A 24,076-nucleotide genomic window follows, 5' to 3' on the forward strand; every position below is an offset into this window, starting at 1 on the left:
TAATTTTTTAAATTGATCACAAATAAAGGGAGGAAGAAAGCAACACCAAGAACTGCAAGGGGACACGCCAGGGGAAGAGCCAGGCATGGTGATGAAGAGAATGAGGATGATGAAGATGGGACAAGAAGAGCTGGGCATCGTAGGCACAGAAACCGTAGAAGAGGACGAGCAGCTGGAAATGAGGACAACGATTCTGATATGGAAGCTGCAAAAGCCAGGAAGAATGAGGCAAATCAGAAATCCAAAGAAGATGAAGAAGAAGAAGAAGATGGGAAGGGGAGCAAGAGTGGGAAAGGCAAAAAAGAGAAGAAAGCGGACAAAAAGACTGATAAGAAAGGGAAAAAGGAGAAGGCAAATAAGAAGAAAAAAGACAAAAAGAAATCAGGATCTGGGTAATTCAGTAATTTTTTTTTCTTACAGTAAAACCATGGTTACCTTGCATAAAACCTGCTTTCATTTACAGACGTGAAATACCAAGAGCCAGTATGACTCCCTTATTTGATACAGCCGAACTAGGGCCAGATAGATATTTTTTTTTCCTTCAGTAAGGAAGCACTGACTTAGTGAAATGGACACTTTTCACAGAATCATATCTAATTCTCTGGAAATAAGTCAGAGTTTTGTCACAGGTCCGTGGTGGGACGCCAGGAAATGACAAACCAGACCCTTCTGGGACTGCTGATACTCTGAGGATTAGGTCAAATCTGATCTGGCTGAATGGGAACTCAGGTCAGGCACACTCTTATTGTAGTTAAAGATCCAAATTTTATGAGCTGTTCTCTAGAGAAAGGGAGTGAAAATTACAGAAGAAAATGGCAGAGAGAGGTGATAACAGGTGAGATCTCCCGTATTTTTTCCTTTCCAGAAAACTAAGATCCCCCAAACTCCAAACTGATAACCCAACAAAAAGCCAGGGTCTAGTTTTATTTCCAGTTTAGAATTTAAATCTTGATGCTTCTCATGTTCTTTTTTTCCCACCCAGGTTTAAGCCAGATTTTTTATTAAAGATTGGTGCCAAAATTTCAAAAACCTAGAACCAAGGACTGAGATGGGATTTTCAGTCTGTCTCACTCACTTCCTCTTAAATATCACTGTTCAACTTTTCAAAACATCTAATGCAACCCAGGGGTCTTTGGAAGATCCCACTGACATGGAGCACTTCAGAAAATCATTTCTATTTTTCTGCCATCCTAGGATTCCTTTGCTCCTTGTCCCTTGTTGTGCTTTTGAAAGGAAGCAACCCCTGGGAATGGTGGATAACACAGCAAATGGAGCTAGGCATGGTTATCTCAATGGAAAGGAAAAGAAAATCCCATCCCACATTCAGCACTTACTACAACTTCTTCTGTTCCCAGAGACATTACTGGAGAGCACAGTGGGAGTAAAAGGAAAGAAAAAACCACAATGAGATATATTGTTGTAATAATTTATCTAGTATCCCATGTCTATATACTTCTACTTCATTTCCTTTCCCAACGAGAGTGCCTAAAATCTTTTGGCTGCAGTTAGAGCGTCATCACTTGACCACTGTGAGTTCAGTTGAACTCTTAGGAAGCCGGTCACACTTGCAGGAACAATTAGTGGCTGACAATTGTTCCTCCAGGAGCTCTGCCTGCTCTACATGGAATGCTGAAGGTGTAGTGCTGGTTCACCTGCAGCTCTGCACTTCGTGTGCAGGCCTCGCCTTTCGTACTTAAATAATTAGCATATCCAAATGAAGTGTGTCCTCCATTCTGCGCAAGTGTAAAGGCATTTATCTAGTCTCAAAGTTAACTAAAATTAACATGAAGTATGTTTTTCTGTGAAAACTTCTGTTCTATCTGAGTTTTGATGATGTTTTTTGTTCCTGCTTTTGTTTGAAGCTCTGGTTCTGACTCTGAGGAGGAGCCAATTACAGAGGAGGAACTGGCCAAGCTGAAAGAAGAGGTAGAAGAAAAGAAGAAACTAATTGCCACACTACGAAACAAGCCATGGAAGATGAAAAAGAAGTTGTCTGTCCTGAAGTATGGTTTGATTTCCATAATGAATATCTGCTATCCTGCTTTGCATTTTGTACTGCTTTTCTGAATTGTTACTTCAGTTTTCGACCTCCTAACAAAATTATTTCAAAGCATTTTTAATCTCTCTTTCTCAGGATGTGTTTTCACAGTAAGTAGAGGTAAATGGTATTACAGATCAGTGCTTTCTCGTCCCTGTAGTGCTGAAATCAAATATGAAAAGCTAATATATTTTTGGTTTTGGAATTTCCATTATAACCCCATGCAAAATCTTTCCTTTTTTTTTTTTTTTTTTTCCTTTGGTTAGGTTGATGTTGGTAAATTCTTCCACTGGTAAGATTTATATCTCATTAATATCTCTTATAAAAATGACAAATTTCATGATTACCTCAAGATCACTGGGGGGAGAAAAGAGGATTTATCTCTCTAACTTTTTGAAAGAAAAAGAGTTTTTATCAATTCCAAGAATAATATTCTCCTTCAGGAAAGTTTTCTTGATCTATTAATTTTCCTTCCACTGGTTTACGTGGTTTGTGAGTGCTGATGTTTTATATTTTCTATGGGAGATGATAACTTGTGCACATTTCTTCTTGTCACTGCCCATTCAGGTCAGCACAAAATTTCTTGAAGAACCATCAGATGATAATGAACAGCAATCGTTACGTACACACCTGAGATTTAGAGAGGGAGGTAAACTATTGAAAAGATTTGATTGACAAAGTCCTTTGGGAATCGGTCCTGAAAGGAAAAGGCATCCAGGAAAGCTGGATATGCTTTAAAAAGAAATTTTTAAATATTCAGAACCAGGCTTGTCAAATATTCAGGAGTTGGCTTTCTCCCCATGTGTAGGAAGTCAAGTTGTTGGGTGAAAGACTAGACTGGTTAAATGGAGAACTTAAGGTTGAATTGAATGAAGGCAAAAGAAACTTAAAAAAGAAGAATCTATCATCTCGCGAAGGAGGGTCAGATAACTTGGGAGGACTGCAAGGAAGTCATGAGGTCATGTAGAGAGAAGATTAGAATGGCCAAAGTCATTCTAGAATAGTTTCTATAAATACCTTGACAGCAAAAGGAGAGTCGGGGGTGTCTCCATCATTTGTTGAATGCATAGGCACCACCCCAAAGGTGTTTAAGAGGTGTGTGGATCTGGCACTGGGTAATACAGCTTAATGGTTTGGGGGTTACAGTGGTAGTGCTGGGTTAATGGTTGGACTGGATGATCTTAAAGGTCTCTGCCAACCTTGACCAGTCTATGGTTCTATTAGGTTTAGATTTTTTGATTAGAAGGTACAAAATTATAAAACTCATGGGTCACAACTTCAGCTGTTGCAAATTGGTAAACATCCAGGGAAAGCTATCTCAACCTACCTCTGAGAGTCTGCTTTTGGGAACTTCATCCCTGCGTGTGCATTTTTTCTGTTTGAGTTTTGCACCAATATGAAGGAAAAGGGTGAGTTTAAATGCTATGCTCCTGTATTTGCTTCTGATATACTAACCTTTCTCCCCTTATTAATGCTCATACACTTTGGACAGCCAAAAGTTTGTACAATAAGATCACAAAGTCTGTTAGTAAGTATGTAGTTTATATCCAAGAGCAAAGCTTATCATGGTACCATATAACCAGAGAATTGAGCACAAGAATCCAGAAATGTGCCAACAGGGGTCTCTCTTTAAAGTTCTACCACTAGCCAGTTAGTGAACTGTGAAAACATGTGAAACATAAATAAAAAAGTAAAAGGTATATTTATATAAAAAGACAGTAAAATGTCAAGCTTAGGCTTTTTTAAGGACTTCCAGGTAAACACAGACCATAAAGAAAGACATGAGAACTTTTTGTTTCTTTTTTTTTTTTCCCCCTAAGAGAATCAGAGCAGTACAAAGCCTACATAGAATCACAGAATGGTTTGTGTTGGAAGGGACATTAAAGATCATCTAGTTTCAACTCCCTGCCATTGGCAGGTATGCCTTCCACTGGAGACCAGGTTGCTCAGAGCTCCATACAACCTTGCCTTAAACATTTCCAGGGTTGGAACACTCACAGCTTTTCTGGGCAACCTCTTCCAGTGCCTCACCACTCTCATAGTAAAGAATTTTTTTTCCTAATATCTAATCTAAACCTTCTCTCTTTCAGTTTGAAACCATTCCCCCTTGTCCTGTCACTACATCCTCTTGTAAAATGTCCCTCTCCATCTTTCTTTTACTGGAAAGCTGCACTTAGGTCAACCCAAAGCCTTCTCTTTTCCAGGCTGAACAAACCGTGTTTCCTCAGCCTTTCCTTAGGGGAGAGGTGCTCCATCCCTCTAATCAGCTTTGTGGCACTCCTTTGGACTTGTTCCAACAGGTTGATGGCCTTCCTGTGCTGGGGACTCCACAGTTGAATGCATCACTCCAGATGGGGTCTCTCTGGAGTGTATTAGAGTGGCAGAATCACTTCCCTCACCCTGCTGGCCATGCTGCTGTTGATGCAGCCCAGGACGTGGTTGGCTTTCTGGGCTGTGAGTGCACATTGCTGGGTCATGTGCAGCCTCTTATCCACCAGCACCCCTAAGTCCTTTTCAATAGGTCTACTCCTGACGTGTTTGTCCCCCAGGCTGTTTGATTGCTCCAAACCTGATGCAGCCCCTTGCATTTGGCCTTGTTAAACTTCATGAGATTCTCATGAAGGATTGAGCTTCTTCAGGTCCCTCTGGATGGTATCCTGTCCTTCAGGTGTGTCAACAGCACCACTAACTTCATGTCATCTACAAATTTACTGAGGGTGCATCTACAAATTTACTGAGGGTACATTTGATTCCTTCATCTATATCATTAATGAAGATACTAAACAACACCAATCCCAGTGCGGGCCTCTGAGGGACATCATTTATCCCTGATGTCTGTTGGGATTCTGAGCCGTTGACCACTGCCTTCTGGGTGTAACCATCCAAGCAATTCCTTATTCATTTAACAGTCCACCTATTGAATCCATATTCTACAATTCAGAGAGAAGGATGTTGTAGGAGACCATGTCAAAGACTTTACAGAAGTCCAGGTGACCCTTCCCTTGTCCACAGGTTTAGTCACTCCATCATAGAAGGCCACATGCTAGGGACAGAACATAATATGGTGATTTTTCACTATTTTTTTTGCATCATTTATTTTATTACAGGACTCAGATTATCCATCAAGACTGATGAATTGGAAATATGATTATTTTGATAAACATGGAAACCCCAAAGATACATAAGAAGTGTGTATGAGATGGTGAAAAATTCTCATCTTTTAATGGACTCTTTGTACTCCCATTAGTCAGTATTTTATCTCTCTTACTGTGGTCATACTGGCAGTCCTGGAGGCCAGACTGATTGTCCTGGAGGCCAGCTGGATATTAAATAACACTGTAATTTGCCCATTATTAATGCTGAACAGGTTTTCAAGCGATCTGTGCCTGACAACAGTTCTTTTCAAATATGTTTTTAGTCAATCTTTTCAAGACTTGGAGAAGTCCTGGATGATCAGTATTAATGTGACATTTCTTTTTAATGAGTTTCTAGATCTTACAGTCTGAAACCTTCCTGACCTGTTACTGAAAGATGTGATCAATCCACTTGAATCCAATTCATTAGCAACAACCTCTGAGAGCTGTAATTCATCCTCTCTCTGCAACACAGAAGTGCCTGAGGTACTGTACACCTAGCACTTAGGAAGCTGTAACTCCACACTTAATATTAATAATTAACTCAGGCTTTTCCAGGACAATAATGCCTGGCCCCATGAAACATTTACTAGTTCTTGCATCTGTAATTCACTTAATAAGCTTTCCCTGAAGCTTCTTTAAACTCACAGTTAGCTAAAAGGGCACACTTTGGCCTATCTTGTGATATAGATAATTTACCTATAACACGATACCAGTAATTACAAAGCTCAGTTTTGTTGCTCTGTGTTGATTTTGACACATCCTCATGTTAGTGAAGTCTCATTACTTTCAAGTGGGCGTGAATATGCATGTGTGTATGTATGTGCTGTTTGGTTTCATTGTGGTTTCTAAAGTAGTTCCAAGGCTACTTTTTATTGCTTTATCATTCTTCCTGTCTTCACATTTTATTTATAGTAAAAAAGAAATGGAGGAAAGGACAAAGGGTGACAAAAGGCTGCAGTGATGTTCAAATAGAGATCTTTCAGTGAGATAGTTCAGACATCAAGGTATAAACCTTAATTGAGTAATGTATTGAATTATATTTAACAAAAAAAGAGTATATGTCACAGACATGGAAAGGACATGGCAAGCCTGGTCCCTGACTGAAGTCTCTAACCAATGCCAAGTTGTTGCTGAACTTTAAGGCCAGGAAGCTTAAGTAACCCATGAATCGCAGAGGTCAGGAGTAACCCAGTGGGACTAGTTTGTTGCAGAGCTGGTGGGGAAAGAAAAGATGAGAAGTAGAACTAAAACATATTCTGTTTGATGATTTCAGCATCATCTGGTACTTATGCTTTCTGTATTAATTCTTTGCACTTAACTGTACAGATGTTTCTGCCTCATTAGTCATAGAACTGTTATTAAGCTTTTTTTCTGCATTGAATTTGCTTTTCAGATATATTATTAAAGGTCTGGTGGGAACTTTTCATAGTATCAAGTTGTTATTGAGTGTTGCATTTAATTACCAATTAAATAAGACCTATAAGTGATGCAAGTATTCATGGATGCAACTAACAGACGGGCTGCTGTGGGGCCCTTAATAACTCCTCTGTATATTGGCATGTGGTGAGGTTCTCTTGTAAGACTTAGTGTCTCTAAAACAGCAATATAAACATGTTATTTAGAATGTTATTGGTGAAATCCATCACACACCAAAACATAAGACATGCTTGTAGGACATCAAAAGTAACTTGATTTAATTTATTCCAACAGTGGAAGAAGACTTCAACTTTTCTTTCCCGCAATAATTGATTTTATTTTTATTCTTTCAAATGCAGAGTAATAAAATCATTTAGATTGGAATAGGCCATTAAAATCATTGAATTCAACCATTCATCCAGCACTGCCAAGTCTATCACTAAACTAAGTCCCTCAGCACCACATCTACTTTTCTTTTAAAAACCTCCAGGGATGGTGTTTCAACCACTTCTCAGGGCAGCCTGTTCCAATGCTTGACAACCCTTTTGATTAAGAAAATTTTCCTAATATCCAGTCTAAACCTTCCCTGGCACAAATTGATGCTGCTTCTTCTTGTCCTGTTGCTTGTACCTGGAAGAAAAACTGACTCCCACCTCACTACAACCTCCTTTCAGGAGTCAAACTGAGAGTGTCCTTGATCCCCTACTCCAGATCATCAGTGTTAAGCCAGGATGAGCCCTGGGAAACACCACCTGTGACTGAACACCAGATGGATTTAACTCCATTCACACCACTCTTTGGGCCTACTAACCTGTGCTACTTTTTTTATTAATTATGTGATGATTATTAACTATGTGATTATTTTGGCTATTACTTTTTAAGATTGGGAAATATTATGGACACAGTTTTTGATGCACGTTTGAAACATCTTCTCATGGTCAGTGTAATATATGCATTTATGTCAACAGTTCTCTTAGTTACAAAAATCAAAGTGCATTATTACTAACTAGAACAAAATTCAGTGTAAATGGAAAATGAAAATAATAGTCCAAGTCCACCATTTGGACTTAGCTGACTTCCTCCCAGGTTTATACAACAAATTTATAAGTATAGTAAAACAATGTATTAGAAAAATGAAAGGAGTTGCTTCATACTTCTTTCATGAAACATGAAAGTAGCTTCACAAATACTGTGCATGAATCCAACTGGTTTTGAATTCCAGCCTTGCACTGGAAACTGAGTTGGATGCATGTATTACCACCCAGTAAGAAGGAACTGGTTTGTTTGTGATGCAGCGATGAACTTAGTCCAATCACAGAAACAAAATGAAAATCAGAGAAAAATAGGTTATAAAGCAGAAAAGTTTGGGGAAGAAGGGATGCAAAGAGAGATGAAACCTCAGACACTGGTGAAGCAAAATAAAGGGAAGCATCTAGGAGAGTCAGCAGCATAAACCTCTAGGTCCAGTTAACTACCTTCAAAAAGCAATGTTTTGATTTGTCCTTAAGAAAAAACTAAAATACTGATGACACTCTAACTTGAAGCATTGCTTGACAGAGGGTAAAGGAGGCAGAGTAGGATAAAAAAACCCCCTAGTTTTAGTAGAATGCATTGTGAAAATATTTTAAAACAAGTCAGAAGACGGCTTGAATTAGGCATTTAAAATAGATACTTTTATGAATTTCATTGTGAAAAATTCTGTCTGTTTTTGCTCAGCTTTGATTTATAGCAGAACAAGTTTGTGGGGAGCTTTAGTATTCATCTACAGAGGTAAGGTGTGCTCATACTTGCTACAGAGGATTTTTTAACTTATTAATGGTTGTTTTTCTTACTATCTCCTTAAATTTCTAATTTACTGCTTCACTGTAAAAAAACCTCAGCTTACAATTTGAAGTCTTTGTATTCTGCAGCATAACATAATTAGTGACTGAAAATTCGAGTTTTCTACAGCTCTGTAGGTTTTGATTTCAGAAATTTTTCATGAACAAGTCTGAATTACCTAGAGATAGAAGTGATAGTAAAAGGGTTTCCTTTTTAGTTCAGAATATGATATGTTGACCTGGGAGACTGGCACATGTTCAGTTTATTGATTCTGGCTGCTTTTATGGCAGTGTTCCTTCCAGCACTGGCTGCTGAATTTAGGACGAAGCTGCCATCTGCTGTCAGGACTGCCTTATAACTGCTGACTGCAGCAAAATTTCAAATCCTGACACTTGGATTTAAATTAGTCTCCTGGACATTGGTTTCCTGAAGCTGAACCAATCTATTTTCTCTGACTAATTTGGGAGGGCTGAAATTTAAGTGTAGATTTTTTTTAAGTATCAAAATGAAAGAATGATCTGTGACCACTGAACCGTAAAATCTCTGAAGGACTCAGAGTGGCTTAGAGAATAAGAAACACTCAGTCAGAAGCATAGAATTTGGAACAAGGAATCTAGACCCCTGAAATGACACTGACTCTATCCTCAAAGAACAACTTTGAAGTGGTGAATATGTGGGCTGTATTTTTTAAGCAAAACTTTAGTCTTTTGGGGGCTAGTGAAGTTACACTTCTAAGAATGACTCTGGGAATGGTACAGCTAGAGAAGATATATGCAGAAATTCTCAAGAGTTGAGTAGCATAGACACGAGAGAACCAATGCTCTAGTGTATACATACCTCCAAAACAAATAATGAAAAGAGATTTTCCTTAGGTAGCTGGACAACAATTTATATTAAATGGGACCAGGAGAAATAACAGTTTGTGCATCACACAAATGGGCAGCAGCTGAACTGCTAAATTCACTATGACTAAAAATATTTGATAACACTGACTGGATGTAGACAGATTTCAGATCTCCAAATACATTTGGATTAGAGCAGATGTCTGAAGTTGCTTGTACTGCTTGCACTACATATGATTAGTATTCTATGAAATACAAAATCTCGGAGAGTTTCTTTCCTAACATCACTAAGGGGACAAGATTTTTTAAAACTCTATGAGGAGCTGAAACACAAAAAATAAATTAATACAATAGAGAAAATATAACATTTACTGTACCATGGTCTATATCTCTCTTCTGCTGTCATTTTCTAGGGAAGCCCAGATTTTTGTTGAAAAGTTTGAAGGTGCTCTTGGAAAAGGAAAAGGAAAAAAATTCTATGCATACAAAGTGATGATGACCAAGGTAAACTGATTGTTTGACTAACTTACTGTAAAGCTAATGAGGAACCTTTTGTAAATTATTGCCATAGGTACTCATTTTCCAAAGTAGAGTTCCTTGTCTTTCTTTGCATTTTAAAACTTTTGTTTCCACTGCCCTTGCATGAAAGTATTTCTAATGAAAGCTCACAGGTGGATATTGTAATCAAAACAAAAATCAAGTGTTTTACAGGAGTTTTCAAGAATTTAATACCTTGTAAAAGTTAATTTCTCTTGGAGTAGATTGGGTGTTTGTGTGGACTGAATCTAAAGTTCAGTCTTTCTCTTGAGATTAGCATGCTCCCAAACACACATTTTGACTTAGTTTTATGTTCTGACTCTCCCTTACAGTACAAATCTAACCGTGTTGAATTGGAATGGTTTGGGAGATTCACTTCAAAAGCACACTTTTACCCCAAACTAAGGTGCTGATGCAGAAAAAGGCTAAAAATATTTGTCAGGACCATTTACTATGGCAAGGTTTACCCTTAGTTAGACTGGATTTTCTGCAAGCAGCTGTGTGATCACATCTCCTAAGCATTGATGGTCACAAAAAATATCAGATTTTCAAACTCAGCTTGGCTCAGGAAGGTCACTTACAGAAGTTAAACTCATTAATAGATGAACTACTGGGTAGAGTAATTGTAATTAAATGTCACAGCTTAAACTTCAGATTTAAATGTTTAATAGCAAAGGAAATAAGAAATGAAGACTCAGAAACAATTCTAAAAAGAAAGAAAAAGTAAAGAAAACATAAAAGAGAAAGAAAGAGAAAAAGGAAAAAAGGAGTAAAAGGAAAAGAGAGAGAAAAAGCAAAAGGAAAAAGAGAAAGAGCATGACATGAAAGGAAGTGATTAGTTAATAATTGTGGAAGAAAAAAAAAAAGAAATAGAAACTTCATGCAGAGCCAATAGGAGACATATTCAGAACAAACAAAAGGAGATGTTTGTTCACAAGCTATTACTTTGTAGACTCTGACAAAGGATGCTGTGCATGACTAAAGGCTTACATTAGCTCAAGGGAGAACTGAGCATCTGGACACTGAGATGATGGTGTGTTGGTTTTTATTTTCTTTTTCTGCAACTCTTTTCAGAAATGGATGAAATTTCAAAGAGACTTTGAGAATTTTAAGACAGCCTGCATACCCTGGGAAATGAAAATTAAGGAGATTGAAAGTAGGTAAATAAGAATAGTATCAATGATCATATTTCTGGTGTCTGCTAAAATGATAAATTGCTTCAGAATATGCGTCAGTATTCAGCCCATAGTTTTAAATCCATGAGTATTTATTTTTTCATTAATATTGGTTGAGCTTGATATTACAGCTTATTGAAAATTTCCCTGAGAGAGTATTAGTCACTTTATGGAAAAAAATCCTCATTTCGCAGGTAACAATTCAACAGCCAGTGTTGAAGTTAATCTTGGAAAGGTGGAATTGGGATTTAGCTATTTCCTACCTTAATTTTATTTTGTCTGTATTTATAATATACAGATTATACTGTACAGATTATATTGTAATTATTGCTGGCATTTTTCTTTATCTTGATCTTCATGTAAAATGTATTTCTCCCATTTTCAGCCACATAATTTAACACAGAGAAAATTATAGCAGTCTTGGATGTCCACATGTATTGGGTGTTATAAATTGGTATAAGAATTTAGACACCTCAATTCCAATTAAACCTTGATAAATTTATTAAGCAAGCGATAATAAAGCAAAACAGCACTGGATGGTTTGGGAAGTCATTGCTTTGCCCAAGACACACATCAAAATGTAGCAAATGTCCCTTTTTATTCATTTTCAAGTCCCGGGTTTTGACTGTAAATCTGCTTTGTGGTTGCGAGTGTATGGCTTGTTGTTATCTGTCTTCTGGAATCTTTCAGGGATGAAAGCTGTAGTTCTTATCAGTTGTAAATTCTACTGATACTGACACTTGTTTGTTTAACAGGATGTTTGTGAGACTTATCTTGTTTAATTACAACAAAAGTTTCTTATTCCCTCATACACATAAGATTTTATGAACAAAGTTAACCCTTCTATTACATTGGGCATAAATATAAACAAGGCAATGTAATTAGTCCTACAGGTATGTTTGATAGTAGATGTTTGTCACCAGTCAGTTTTGCATTGCAGTTCCAGTGATTAATTTTAAATTGCAGCCCTTTATTTGGAGCATATTTGACTTAACTGCATAGATACCTGAATGAGGTTCTGCCACTGATGAAATGCAGATGAAAATGCAATGAAACTGATTTTAGAAAAGCTGCATTTGAAAGGACCTGTGAGTTGCATCAAAAGGAATAACCGGAATAGTAGAAAAACAGGAAAATGATAAATTGTGGATTTTGTGGGGCTTTGGACTGAAAAAAAAACCACTTTGAGGAGAATTTATATAACGTACTTAAACAATGGTCTACAGACTGTGTAACAGATTATCTACTCACTTGAGGTGGAGTTTAGAACATGTAATCTATAATGGATACATAATAGATATCTTGAGGATTTATAAGAGTAATAGTTTTGCAAGATTCTTTAAAGGAGTAATCCTTGCACAAGCTCTTCTGCTTGTGCAGAATAACTTCCAACAGGCACATTTCTTTCCTTTTAAAATAAGAATGCAAAAATGGAACAAGATCATTTTTTCAGACTTACTTTTGTATCTATTTATCTTTTCATTTGAAACAAGTTCAGTTTTTGCTGACGGGTCCCAAAATCACAATGGGATAATTTTGTAATCTCAAAGGGTAGGATTGCAAAGTTTACTCTTTTTCTTTAAGTTTTTGTTCTGTTCAATATATTGGTAGGGAAAGCTGCAATTGCTTTTACTTGCAGAAAGGATCATTTGCCAGAATGCCAGTAATTTAAGAAAGCCTTCAGCTGGTGATGGGACTGCCTTTACACCTGCGTACTGGTAGAACACATAAACAGCAAAGTAAGAGAAAGAAAGTATACAAATACTTGCAGATAATATTGTTTCTCCCTTGTGAAAAAAATCTGGTGAGCACTGACAACTGTCTTGTGGCCTTGGAAAAACTATCCCCATTGGTTAATTCTGTGCTTCTTCCTATTAAATTTGGGCAGGTGCTGGCTTAACATGTCAAGAATGCTTAAAATCCACATCAGACAGAAAAAAAGAATAAAAAGCACTGAAATGTATTTACAGAGGTTACTTAATAGTAGCAAGTGTCATAGCTTTTATATGATCCCAGGTAGTCTATAAAACTAATACTTTTATATTTTTCATTTCTATTTTCTCAGCTGGGTCTGTGAATATTAGTGTGCAATCTTCGAAAAAAGCTATTAGAATTATCATAATAAAGAAGATTAAAAACCTCCACTGATTTTATTTATTTTACATAAACTTTCAGCATCTTCTTCCCTAGGTAAAATAATTTCAAACAGCTAATCTGTCTGCCTTTTTATCACATCTGATGTTTTCACAGGTCACTTTGGCTCATCAGTAGCATCTTATTTCATATTCTTGCGCTGGATGTATGGAATAAACATGATTCTCTTTGGATTGACCTTTGGACTTGTAATGGTGCCCGAGGTGGGAATCTTTTAAATTTTCATTGAAAATTGCTATAGGAAAGTGCTTTATAAGGGGAAAGGAAGGCTCGATATGCAGATGCAACCCAACTCATAGGGAAGTCTTCTGTCTCCCAGGGATTTGGGTAAGGGATATTACTGAAAAACTCTCCAGTCTAATAAGGCCACCTGAATACTATCCACTATTGGTTGTTCAAACTGGCAGTGATGGAATAACAAAGAATCCTGAGGACATCAAAAGATGTCTTGGGAAGATTTGTAGAGGGGTCAGGAGCACAGATAGTGATTTCCTCAATGCTTCTGGCAACAAGAAATAATATTGATAGGAATACACAGATCCATCAGGTCAATGAGTGGTCCGAGGCTGGTGTAATTAGAAAAATAATCTACTCAACCCCTGGTCTACTGCACCTGTCTCAGAGGGTAATGATAGTCTGAGCCACAGGAACTAGTGGGCCTTGTTGACAGAGCTTTCTACCTTGGAAGAGTGAAAGGGACAAAACCTGGCACACCAGTGATGAGCAATGGGATGGCGTGCAAAACCCAAGCAGTAATGGGATCCCTCAATTTGCTTCACGAGGTGTAGGCTAACATGTAACATACCTGAAATGTTCCTACACCGACATACAAAACATGAAGACCAAACAAGAGGAACTCAAAACCTTGGCCCAATCCCTGAAATTTGATATCATTGCCATCAGTGAAACCTGATGGGATGAATCCTGTGACTGCAGTGCCCTGTTGGACAGTTACAGGTTCTTCAGGAGGAATAGCCAGGGCAAAAGAGGTGGAGGAGTGTCACTATATGTAACAGAGGGGATAGAATATAGGGAACCCACAGCTGGAAATTGCACAGCTGGGAGCCTCTGGGCAAGAATCAATGGGCAAACAAATAATGCAGATGTATTGTGGGAGTCTGCTACAGACCTCCCAACCAGGATGATGATGCAAATGAATTACTCATTGAGGAACTATGGGACACTTGCAAGTCAACTGCCCTTGTCTTTGTGGGGGACTTCAATTTGCCAGAAATGAACCAGAAGCATCGTACAGCTGGTACAACCCTGGCCAGAAGATTTCTGAAAAAAATGGATGACAACATTATGGAACAAGTCCTAAGGGAGCTGACTCAGAAAGATACCCTACTTAATCATAGAATCACAGAATCATAGAATCATAGAATCAGCTGGGTTGGAAAGAACCTCTGAGATCATCAAGTCCAACCCTTGATCCACTACCACCACAGTTACTAGACTATGGCAGTAAGTGCCACATCCAGTCTCTTCCGGATGGAGAATCCACCACTGCCCTGGGCAGCCCATTCTGATGCCTGATTACCCTCTCTGTAAAGAATTTCTTCCTAATATCCAACCTAAACCTCCCCCGGCAGAGCTTGAGACCATGCCCTCTTGTCTTACTGATAGCTGCCTGGGAAAGGAGACCAACCCCCACCTGGCTACAACCTCCTTTCAGGGAGTTGTAGAGAGTGACGAGGTCTCCCACTGCTTGATCTGCTGCTTGTCAACAGAGGGGATCTTGTGAGAGAGGTGGAGACTGGTGACCATCTTGGCCACAGTGACCATGAAGTGATCGGGTTTAAAGTCTCTGTTGACAGGAGGAAAGGTGCCAGCAAAACCTCAGCTCTGGCCATGAGGAGAGCAGACTTCAGGGTGCCCAGAGAATTAGTAAGGAAGGTCCTCTGGGAAAATGTTTTTGCAGCTGCTGAAATCCATCCGTGCTGGTCACTTTTTAAAGCACCTCCTAGGGGCACAGGAGCAGGCAATTCCCAGATGTCGAAAGTCAAGTAGGCAAGTCAGAAGGCCAACTTGGCTGGGTAGGGATCTTCCTTGGAAAGACAGCAAAGAAAGAAGGTATATGCCCTGTGGAAGCAAAGCAACGTGAGACTGGACAAATTCAGAGATGCTGCCTGCCATTGTATGGAGAAAATTCATATGGCCAAAGCTTGACTGGACTTGTAGATGGCCAGAAATGCAGGGGACAATAAAAAGAGTTTTTTTGAAATCTGTCAGTGGTAATAAACAGTGTAGAAATATTATTGGCCCATTACAGGATGAGGATGGTCACCTCACAAAAAGGGACAGAGACAAGGCAGAGGTGTTTAATGCTCTTTGCCTCTGTCTTCAATACTGATGATAGATCAAGGGAGTCTCAGTGCCCTGAGCTGGAGGACCATAACTGCATGAATGATCAGCTCCCTAGAAATTGTGTGTTGACCTAGAAATTGTGTGGTATCTGCTGTTCCAAATAGGTCCCTACAAATCTATGGGCCTGGGATTCATCTCAGAATCCTCAAAGAGCTGGCTGATATAATCACAAAATCTCTTTTGATGACATTTGAGTGGTTGTGGGAATCCGAAGAGGTCCCAGCTGACTGGAAGCGGGTGAACATTGTTCCTATTTTTGAGTAGACCAAGAAGGAGGACCCTGAAACTACAGACCTTTCAGTCTCACTTCAGTGCCTGGTAAAGTTATGGAGAAGATTATTCTGGGAGGTATTGAAAAACATACAAAACACAATGCAGTCATTGGCCACAGCCAGCATGGCTTCATGAAAGTCCTGCTTATCAAACCTGATTTAGTCTTATGGAAGGTAACCCACCTATTTAGTTGATCAAAGGAAGCCAGTAGATGTAAGATTTTTGGATTTCAGCAGTGATTTTGATTTTGTGCAGGAGCCTTCTGGACAAAATGTCCAGCATACAGCTGGATAAACACATCATGTGGTGGGTGAGCAACTGGCTCATAGGTCAAGCACAGAGGGTAACAGTGACTGGGGTAACATCAGACTGGAGACCTGTCACCAGTGGGGTTCTGCCAGGCTCCATCTCAGGCCCTATGCTCTTCACCATCTTCGTAAATGACTTGGATGCAGGACTGGAAAGGATACTGAGCAAGTTGGCAGACAATGCAAAACTGGGAGAGGCTGTTGACTCTCTCAAAGGCTGGGAGTTCCTGCAGAGAGACCTCTACAAATTAGAGAGGTGGGCAATCTCCAGTCATATGAAGTTCAACAAGAGGAAGTGATGGATTCTGCACCTGGAATGGGGCATCCCTGGCTGTTGATACAGACTGAAGAATGAGATGCTGGAAAGCAGTGTCATGGAAAGGGACCTGGCAGTCCTGGTAAATGGCCAGTTAAAATGAGTCAGCAGTGCCCGGGCAGCCAGGAGGGCCAATTGTGTCTTGGGGGGGCATCAGGCAAAGCATTCCCAGACAGTCAAGGGAGGGGATTGTCTCTCACTGTTCTGCACTGGTGCAATCTCACCTTGCATATTGTGGCAGTTTTGGGCACTGCACTATAACAAAGATAGTAAGCCATTAGAGAGTGTTGAGAGGAGGGCAACGAAGATGGTGAAGGGCCTTGAGAAGAAGCCGAATAAGGGGTGGCTGAGGTCACTTAGTGTGCTCAGCCTGGAGGAGAGGAGGCTGAGAGGAGACCTCTTTGCAGTTACAACTTCCGCATGAGGGGAAGAGAAGGGGTAGGCACTGATCTCTTCTCTGTGGTGACCAGTGACAGGACCTGAGGGAATGGCCTGAAGTTGTGTCAGGGGAGGTTTAGGTTGGATATTAGAAAAAGGTTCTTCACCCAGAGGGTGTTTGGGCACTTTAAGAGGCTCCCCAGGGAAGTGGTCACAGCATCAAGCCTGCCGAAGTTCAAGAAGTGTTTGAATGATACTCTTGGACATGTGGTGTGACTGCTGCGGATGATCCTGTGCAGGGTTAAGTGTTGCAGTATGCTTTTGGGATAGAAAAGTATGCTGAAGTTTTAATGTTGTTTTAATGTTGACCATGCTTCCAAAATGGCTTTTGTAACTTGTGCAAACTTACCTTCTCCTTCCCAAGATCCCTCACTGTATCTTTGGAATGTCCTGAGAGATAACTGAAAGCTTACCTATTGGTTGCTAACCCTTTGTTATCATTGGTTGTTTGTAAGACCTCCTGGACTTCTAATGGTCACTTTGTAATTCCCCCAAAAGCTATTTAAGCAACTACCAGAACAATGCTCTCTCTGCCTGCTCTCCCTGCTTGCTGCTGGCGTCCTGGTCTCTTTGGGGGCCGTGAAGCGCTGCGAGGTGGGGGGCCAGGGGGAGGGCATGCTCACCCCTGGAGCAAGGGGTAAAAGGAAAAGCCCTTTGCCTGGGGTTCCCTCTCCCCATCCACCTTCAACATTTGTCAGTTAAGTGTTGGACTTGATGGTCCTTGTGAGTCCTTTCCAGCTCAGTGTATCCTGTGATTTTGTGAGATTTCATAGGATTGGACCCTTAAATAAGTTTTTAATCTCTTTGTGATCCATTTGAAAGTATTAAGGTGTACTAAGCCTGTAAAGAGGTACTTTCCTTGCAGACAATTGTCTCTACAGAGAGATGCCTTGAAATAGACATGATGGAAAAAAGTAAAATGTATATAGGGTTTACTGCTGAAAGTGTTTTCCTGTGTCTGGGATGACATAGGTATAGTTTTGTTTCTTTGTTTTGGGTTTTTTTGGTTGTTTTGTGATGATTTTATGCAGAACTAAGTAGAGGAACTGAGACTAAGAAGAAGCCACCTGGAGTTTCTTGACTGCAACGGGCATTGCAGTAAAAGGATTCTTTATGGGGTTCAGAGGATATTTTCAGACATAATACTCACATGGTGTTAAGGCACAGTTAGGCTGTAAATTCATATGAGAGACCTGCCATGCTTTGTACTATTTGCAGAATTACCGTTACTAGTTGTACTTAGAGCAGATATAATTCAAACTGAAATTATATCTATGAAATGTATTATTTTTTGTGTTCCTTTGAGCCACCATGTTGTCCTCCTAAAAGCAGGACTTTTATGGAATTAAAATTACGTGCCATCTCCCTGATTTGAATATTCCATATTCTCTTGATTTTCTTATTTTCTAGTAAGCAGATGGGAAACAATTAGGTAGGAATTTCCAATAACTTCCTAGTACAGCATTTCAGTAGCATGATCCATTTTCTTTAGAAGCCGAAACCAAACTAAACGCACAATAGTTTTCAGGGTAACCCTGGAAAAGGACATATACTGTGCCTGAGCAAGCATCTTGTCAGTAGCAATGGGACTGTCAGAATCCGAAAACTGATTCCCTGCCATCTTCCCATATATTTCAATTAAAAAAATCACTCAATAAAATCCATAATGTAAGAAAAATTAATCTTCTGTTCTTCTCTGCAAGAAAAACCCCATTCATCAGAGAAATTTGGGCTTCTGTGCTGCCTTTAAATGTAAGAGGCATAGTTTGACAATCCAGTGATACTAGTGGAACTTTAAATTTAGAAATTTGAAAATTTAAATTAAATGTATATTTTAGGCACAGTTTGAATCAGTAATGTGAGGATCCATGAAAGGAGTTGTACCAATAGGTCATTGTCATTAAGGAGTTTAGGAGAATAAAACAAGTCTTCCTAAGAAATGATAAATCACTGTCCCTTCCTTCCCTTGGTTAATATTTTGCTTTAAAATGTAAATCACTCTCATTTTTTGGTTTCAGGCTTTGATGGGTAAGCCATATGGCTCTTTACCTAGAAAAACTGTCCCAAGAGCTGAAGAAGCAACTGCTATGAACTTTGCTACTCTCTGGGATTTTAGTGTAAGTGCATAATCTTGCAATACTTCATTTTCATATGACTCTTTTATTCATAAATACTTCATTGTTTAATATTCAGTGATTTAATATGAATTATTTCTAGAGATAATTGGCAATAGAATTAGTTTACATATTTTTTTTCACAAGCTCTCTGTATACATGTTTCCTTCAGACAAAGCACATACAGAAAATCGGAACAATGTTTTTAAAATAAATGTATTTGAGAAAACATGAATGGAGACATTGTGGAAAGACAGGAGCAAACGCATATGCAATAAACACAGAATAAGGCAATCAGTGAAAGAGATGGATCCCCTCATATATTGAGGGGAAAAAGAGAATTTTCTTGAAGCATAATGGATTGACAAATATTCCCTTAAGACAATGACATTTTTTTGAAGAGCACAGGAGATAATACCTTTCATCTGCTAGCAGTATTTGTATATTACCATGTAAGTTACAAATATATGAACACACATTGCCAATCATCATTTCATTCCTGTAAAAAATCCAACAAAAATGCAAAAACCCTAAACCCCACTAGTCTGTAAGACAGTAAATAAAAGATAAGCTCAGCCTATCTTTTACCTTTTTTTTTTCTCTTGAAACTGTATTCATATTATTGACATGGTAAAGAGAAACACTTTCAGCTTTTAATAGATTTAATTGGAATTTAATTTTAACATAAGTTTTTGAAATATGTTCTCAAAGCTCATTAAAATAAAATATTTGATCAATACTCTTTCATGCTTGGCTCAGAAAGGAGTGAAAGATGTCTTCCATGCATTTCTACCTTTACAGAGCTAAAGTTTTTTCAAATCTTACAGTGAAATGCCATTGACAAAGCCCAGGAATCAACACACTAAATGACATATAGTGAAGGAATTATCTCTAACTTTTCAGAACACAGCAACTTAAAAAGTTCATAATGTATGAATACTTTAGTAATGATTTTGATGAGGGAATTGAGTCCACCATTAGTAAATTGGCAGACAATACCAAGTTGGGAGGGAGCGTTGACCTGCTGGAAGGCAGGAGGGCTCTACAGAGGCACCTGGACAGGCTGGAGAGTTGGACTGACTCCAATGGGATGAAGTTCAGCAAGGCCAAGTGCCGGGTCCTGCACTTTGACCATCAAAACCCTCTGCAGTGCTACAGGCTGGGCACAGAGTGGCTGGAGAGCAGCCAGGCGGAAAAGGACCTGGGGGTGCTGATCGACAGGAGGCTGAACATGAGCCAGCAGTGTGCCCAGGTGGCCAAGAAGGCCAATGGCATCCTGGCCTGGATCAGGAACAGTGTGGCCAGCAGGACCAGGGAAGTGATTCCTCCCCTTTTACTCAGCGCTGGTGAGGCCACACCTGGAGTGCTGTGTCCCGTTCTGGGCCCCTCAGTTCAGGAAGGATATTGAGGTGCTGGAGCGGGTCCAGAGAAGAGCAACCAGGCTGGTGAAGGGACTGGAGCACAAGTCCTGTGAGGAGAGGTGGGGGGAACTGGGGTTGTTTAGACTGGAGAAGAGAAGGCTCAGGGGAGATCTTATCACTCTCTACAACTCCCTGAAAGGAGACTGTAACCAGGAAGGGATGGTCTTTTCTCCCAGGCAACTATCAATAAGATAAGAGGGCATGGTCTCAGGCTCTACCAAGGGAGGTTTAGGTTTGATATTACGAACAAATTCTTTACGGAGAGGATAATCAGGCATTGGAATGGGCTGCCCAGGAAAGTGGTGGATTCTCTGTCCCTGGAGGTTTTTACGATGAGACTGGGTGTGGCACTGAGTGCCATAGTCTAGTAACCGTGATGGTAGTGGATCAAGGGTTGGACTTGATGATCTCAGAGGTCCTTACCAACCCAGCAAATTCTATGATTCTATGATAATATATAAGAGAAAGATGTTATTAATTTTAAGGAAAATGGGCAACTGAAAAACAGAAGGGAAGCAAATGGCTTTTAATTCACAACCCCGACAGCTTATTATATTACTATCAAAATAATGCATAGTCCATCCTTCAATTACATGTTCAAATACTATGTATTTGACTTGAAATCCTCACATCCAGCTGGAGCTTTGCCTTTACTTGCATGAGCTAAGTTGTCCTTAGGCTCTGGCTTTGGTCTTCTTCTAGGAGGTGAGTTCTTGCTCTGAGAATTATCAAGAAGTTTTAGATATTTTATCCATGTAGATACCAACAATTTCTTACAGTCTGAGCTGTAGAAGAGAGGGCAGATCATATTAAGATATTTAGAAGATATAATTGCTGAGAAAGTCAGTGCACTCATATTTCTATTTTTATAGCCTTGGAGTTTACTCTAAGTGTGTGAAAACCTTACCTACTGAGTAATCACCCATAAAATAGAGCTACTTATTGGTTAATATATGTTGAATGATCACCCAGCAGACAACGAACACATACAAGAATTCCATATCAAATAGGCTATGCAAGTAAATTTTAGGAATGTGAATATTAAGTTAAAAATCTAGCATTTAATCTGCACCTAATTTGAAAAACAAATTATGTAAACCAATATGCTTTTGTCTTTACAAGAAGTTTGTGGATGAAAAAGTTTTGACTCATTAAATTGTAGATCGAGTGTTCACAAAGAGTTTTAAAGATAAAAGATTTTGAAGTTGCTATGAAATGTTTTATGTCTTTTTTTTTTAAAAAAGGAGACCTTTTCTATCCTATTAGATTTATTATAGTTTTGCTTACAACTGATTTGATTTCATTGAAATGAGTGCTTCAGTACATTGCTATCGCTACAGTTGGTGACTATGAGCATAATTAAGAAATGTAACATTATAATTTTTGTTGTCTTTTCAGGGCCTTGCACAGTATTCGGTACTCTTTTATGGTTATTACAATAACCAGAGGACAATTGGATGGCTGAAGTTCAGGATGCCTCTTTCGTATTTCCTTGTTGGGGTTGGGACTATTGGCTACAGCTTTATGATTGTCATTCGAACGTAAGTGTTCCTTGGCTCTGGAATAAAGTATATTCAAAGAAGCAGATAATTCCGCTGTGGACCCCTGAGACTGTCTTTTTGAAAATATGGTAATTGTAAGAACAGGGCAATGCAAGATCAAGTGCAAGGCCAAAGTTATGTAAGATTCCTTCAACCTATATTATTTATCTGCTGTTCTGCACCACAAGCTTGTGTTACAGTGTTATGAAAGAGGGAATAAATCTTTACTGAAATAAAAAACCCACTTCTCTCCTGAACTTCAGAATGAAAAATGAATGCATAAAGTAAGGAAGAGAACTGTCAGGTGTCAGCCCATCTTTTCATAATACTTGGCATCTTTTCATGATACTTGTCAGCTAACATCCAGGAAATTAAATTGTTCTACTTTTAATGATACCTTATGTGAGCTAAACTATTTTACAAAGCAAGAAAGAAACATATGGTAAATAATTTTGTGTGTAGCTCACGGTCAGAGGTAAATGCTGCCAATTATTATAGTCTTTAGTACCCTTGATTCAACCAAAATGACCACCTAAAACAGTAATATGGTTAGCCCTAGTGGTGGCTTCACAAAATGCCTATGGTGAAAAAAAATCAGAGCATTGCAGGTCAAGACTCAAAGACATTTGTAAATATAGAGAAAAATGCAGTTAATCTATTTCCACACTTTCATGCTGAAGGCAGTATTTTTCATTTGCATGAGCACTAGATTAATTAATATTCTGCTTTTTAAACTGGTTCTTATAGAGGGCAAAAAGCATTTCATTAAAAAAAAAAGAAAAAAAAGTCTTCAGTCACATGTATGTATTTTTGGAGAAAAAATAGACTACCACAATAAAAGAGAAATTTGTTTAGCAAAAAATGTATTTTAAAATATTTTTTGTAACGATTAGAATAGTTTTAGTCTCACACAATTTTATTTCAATGACTGTCACTCAGATAAAAATAAATAAATACCTTCTAGCAGAAAAACCCTGTAGCCCAAACAAAGGAATATCCTTGAATCAAAAATACATTGTATGTGCTAACTTTCCATCTGGCCTTATGACATTAATGCTGACCAACATTTAGGTAATCATACTAGATTTCTTGCAGACTTCTGCTCTCTTCTCTTTTTCCAGAAAGAAGCACAGTGGGCAGAGAAACTAAGAGCAGTGTAACAGGAGGTGTTACCATATTTCTGCTGCTGACTGAGAACTGGGAAAGGAAATATCTGTGTGAAAGAGATAGTCAGGATTATAAACACTGTGATTCTGTTTAGGGGAAATATTTACATAAAAGGTTGCTCTCTTCAGCTCTTCAATTGCACAACATAAAATTGGAATATTTCTGGCCTCAAAATAATTATATTCTAACCACAAGACTGTTCATTATTTAATTAGAAACTCTTCAGAAAGAGTTTTTTTTGTCTACAAACTAGAAACAGGGCAGATTCTACCAAGAATCTTCCATAATCTCTAATCCTTCTGCATAGGACCAACCCTGCTACTGATTTACAGCAGCTAAAAAGGATTTTCTGTATTATTTACTTACTATTCTCCTCCTGGATTTGAGAGTACGTGGACTGTTGAAAATGTGGTATGTAGAATGCATTAACATTAGTATCAATAACTTTGTTGTGCCAGTGAGCTGTAAAATAGGTGTTACCTCCTTGTCACTGATAAATAAATACATTACTGCAGGCTAAGTGATTTTTACCCTACTAATTCACTCCATCCTTGTGAATAATGATTTGAATTAGGTGACAAACTATGCAGAAGCAAGACCATGGTTATTACCTGAATGAAAACCCTTTGAAATAGAGAATTTTGTAGTTCAGATTAAGTCAAATTTGAAAAAAAAATATTTCTCTGAAGAAATAATCTGATGTTTCTGCATAGTATCATAAATTTCTTTTGTATGTGTATAGGACACAGAAAGCTCTAGTAGTGATATTTTATATGCTATAAACAGATTTTATTGTAGTTTATTATTTTAGAATATATATTATCCTCTTCACTATGTTTTTTTATTTTGGGGTTTTGTATTTGTTTGTTTTGTTTATTGTTATTTTAGAATATTTTATTTATTAGGATTTTTCTCTTTTTTCTCTTTGAAAAGTCTCTAATAAAATCTATTGCTGTTCAGGATGTGCTGCAGCTTTCTATTTAGGAGATTTCTTGATATTGTTTTTCTACT

General features: G+C 38.5%; 1 protein-coding gene across 1 annotated transcript in view; it reads left to right on the top strand.

Annotated features, from left to right (window-relative positions):
• Positions 1–24,076, top strand: part of TMC1 (transmembrane channel like 1) — a 54,272-nt gene that overhangs the window by 8,497 nt on the left and 21,699 nt on the right. Inside the window, 7 exon segments of the mRNA XM_027881377.1 lie at positions 23–392; positions 1,863–2,003; positions 9,668–9,758; positions 10,866–10,947; positions 13,217–13,323; positions 18,841–18,939; positions 21,756–21,898. Coding sequence (XP_027737178.1) covers positions 23–392; positions 1,863–2,003; positions 9,668–9,758; positions 10,866–10,947; positions 13,217–13,323; positions 18,841–18,939; positions 21,756–21,898 — 1,033 coding nt within the window.

Source organism: Empidonax traillii, unplaced genomic scaffold, assembly GCF_003031625.1.
Source record: "Empidonax traillii isolate 1590-97213 ecotype Southwest subspecies unplaced genomic scaffold, ASM303162v1 scaffold7:size3022706, whole genome shotgun sequence".
NCBI classification, from domain to species: domain Eukaryota; kingdom Metazoa; phylum Chordata; class Aves; order Passeriformes; family Tyrannidae; genus Empidonax; species Empidonax traillii.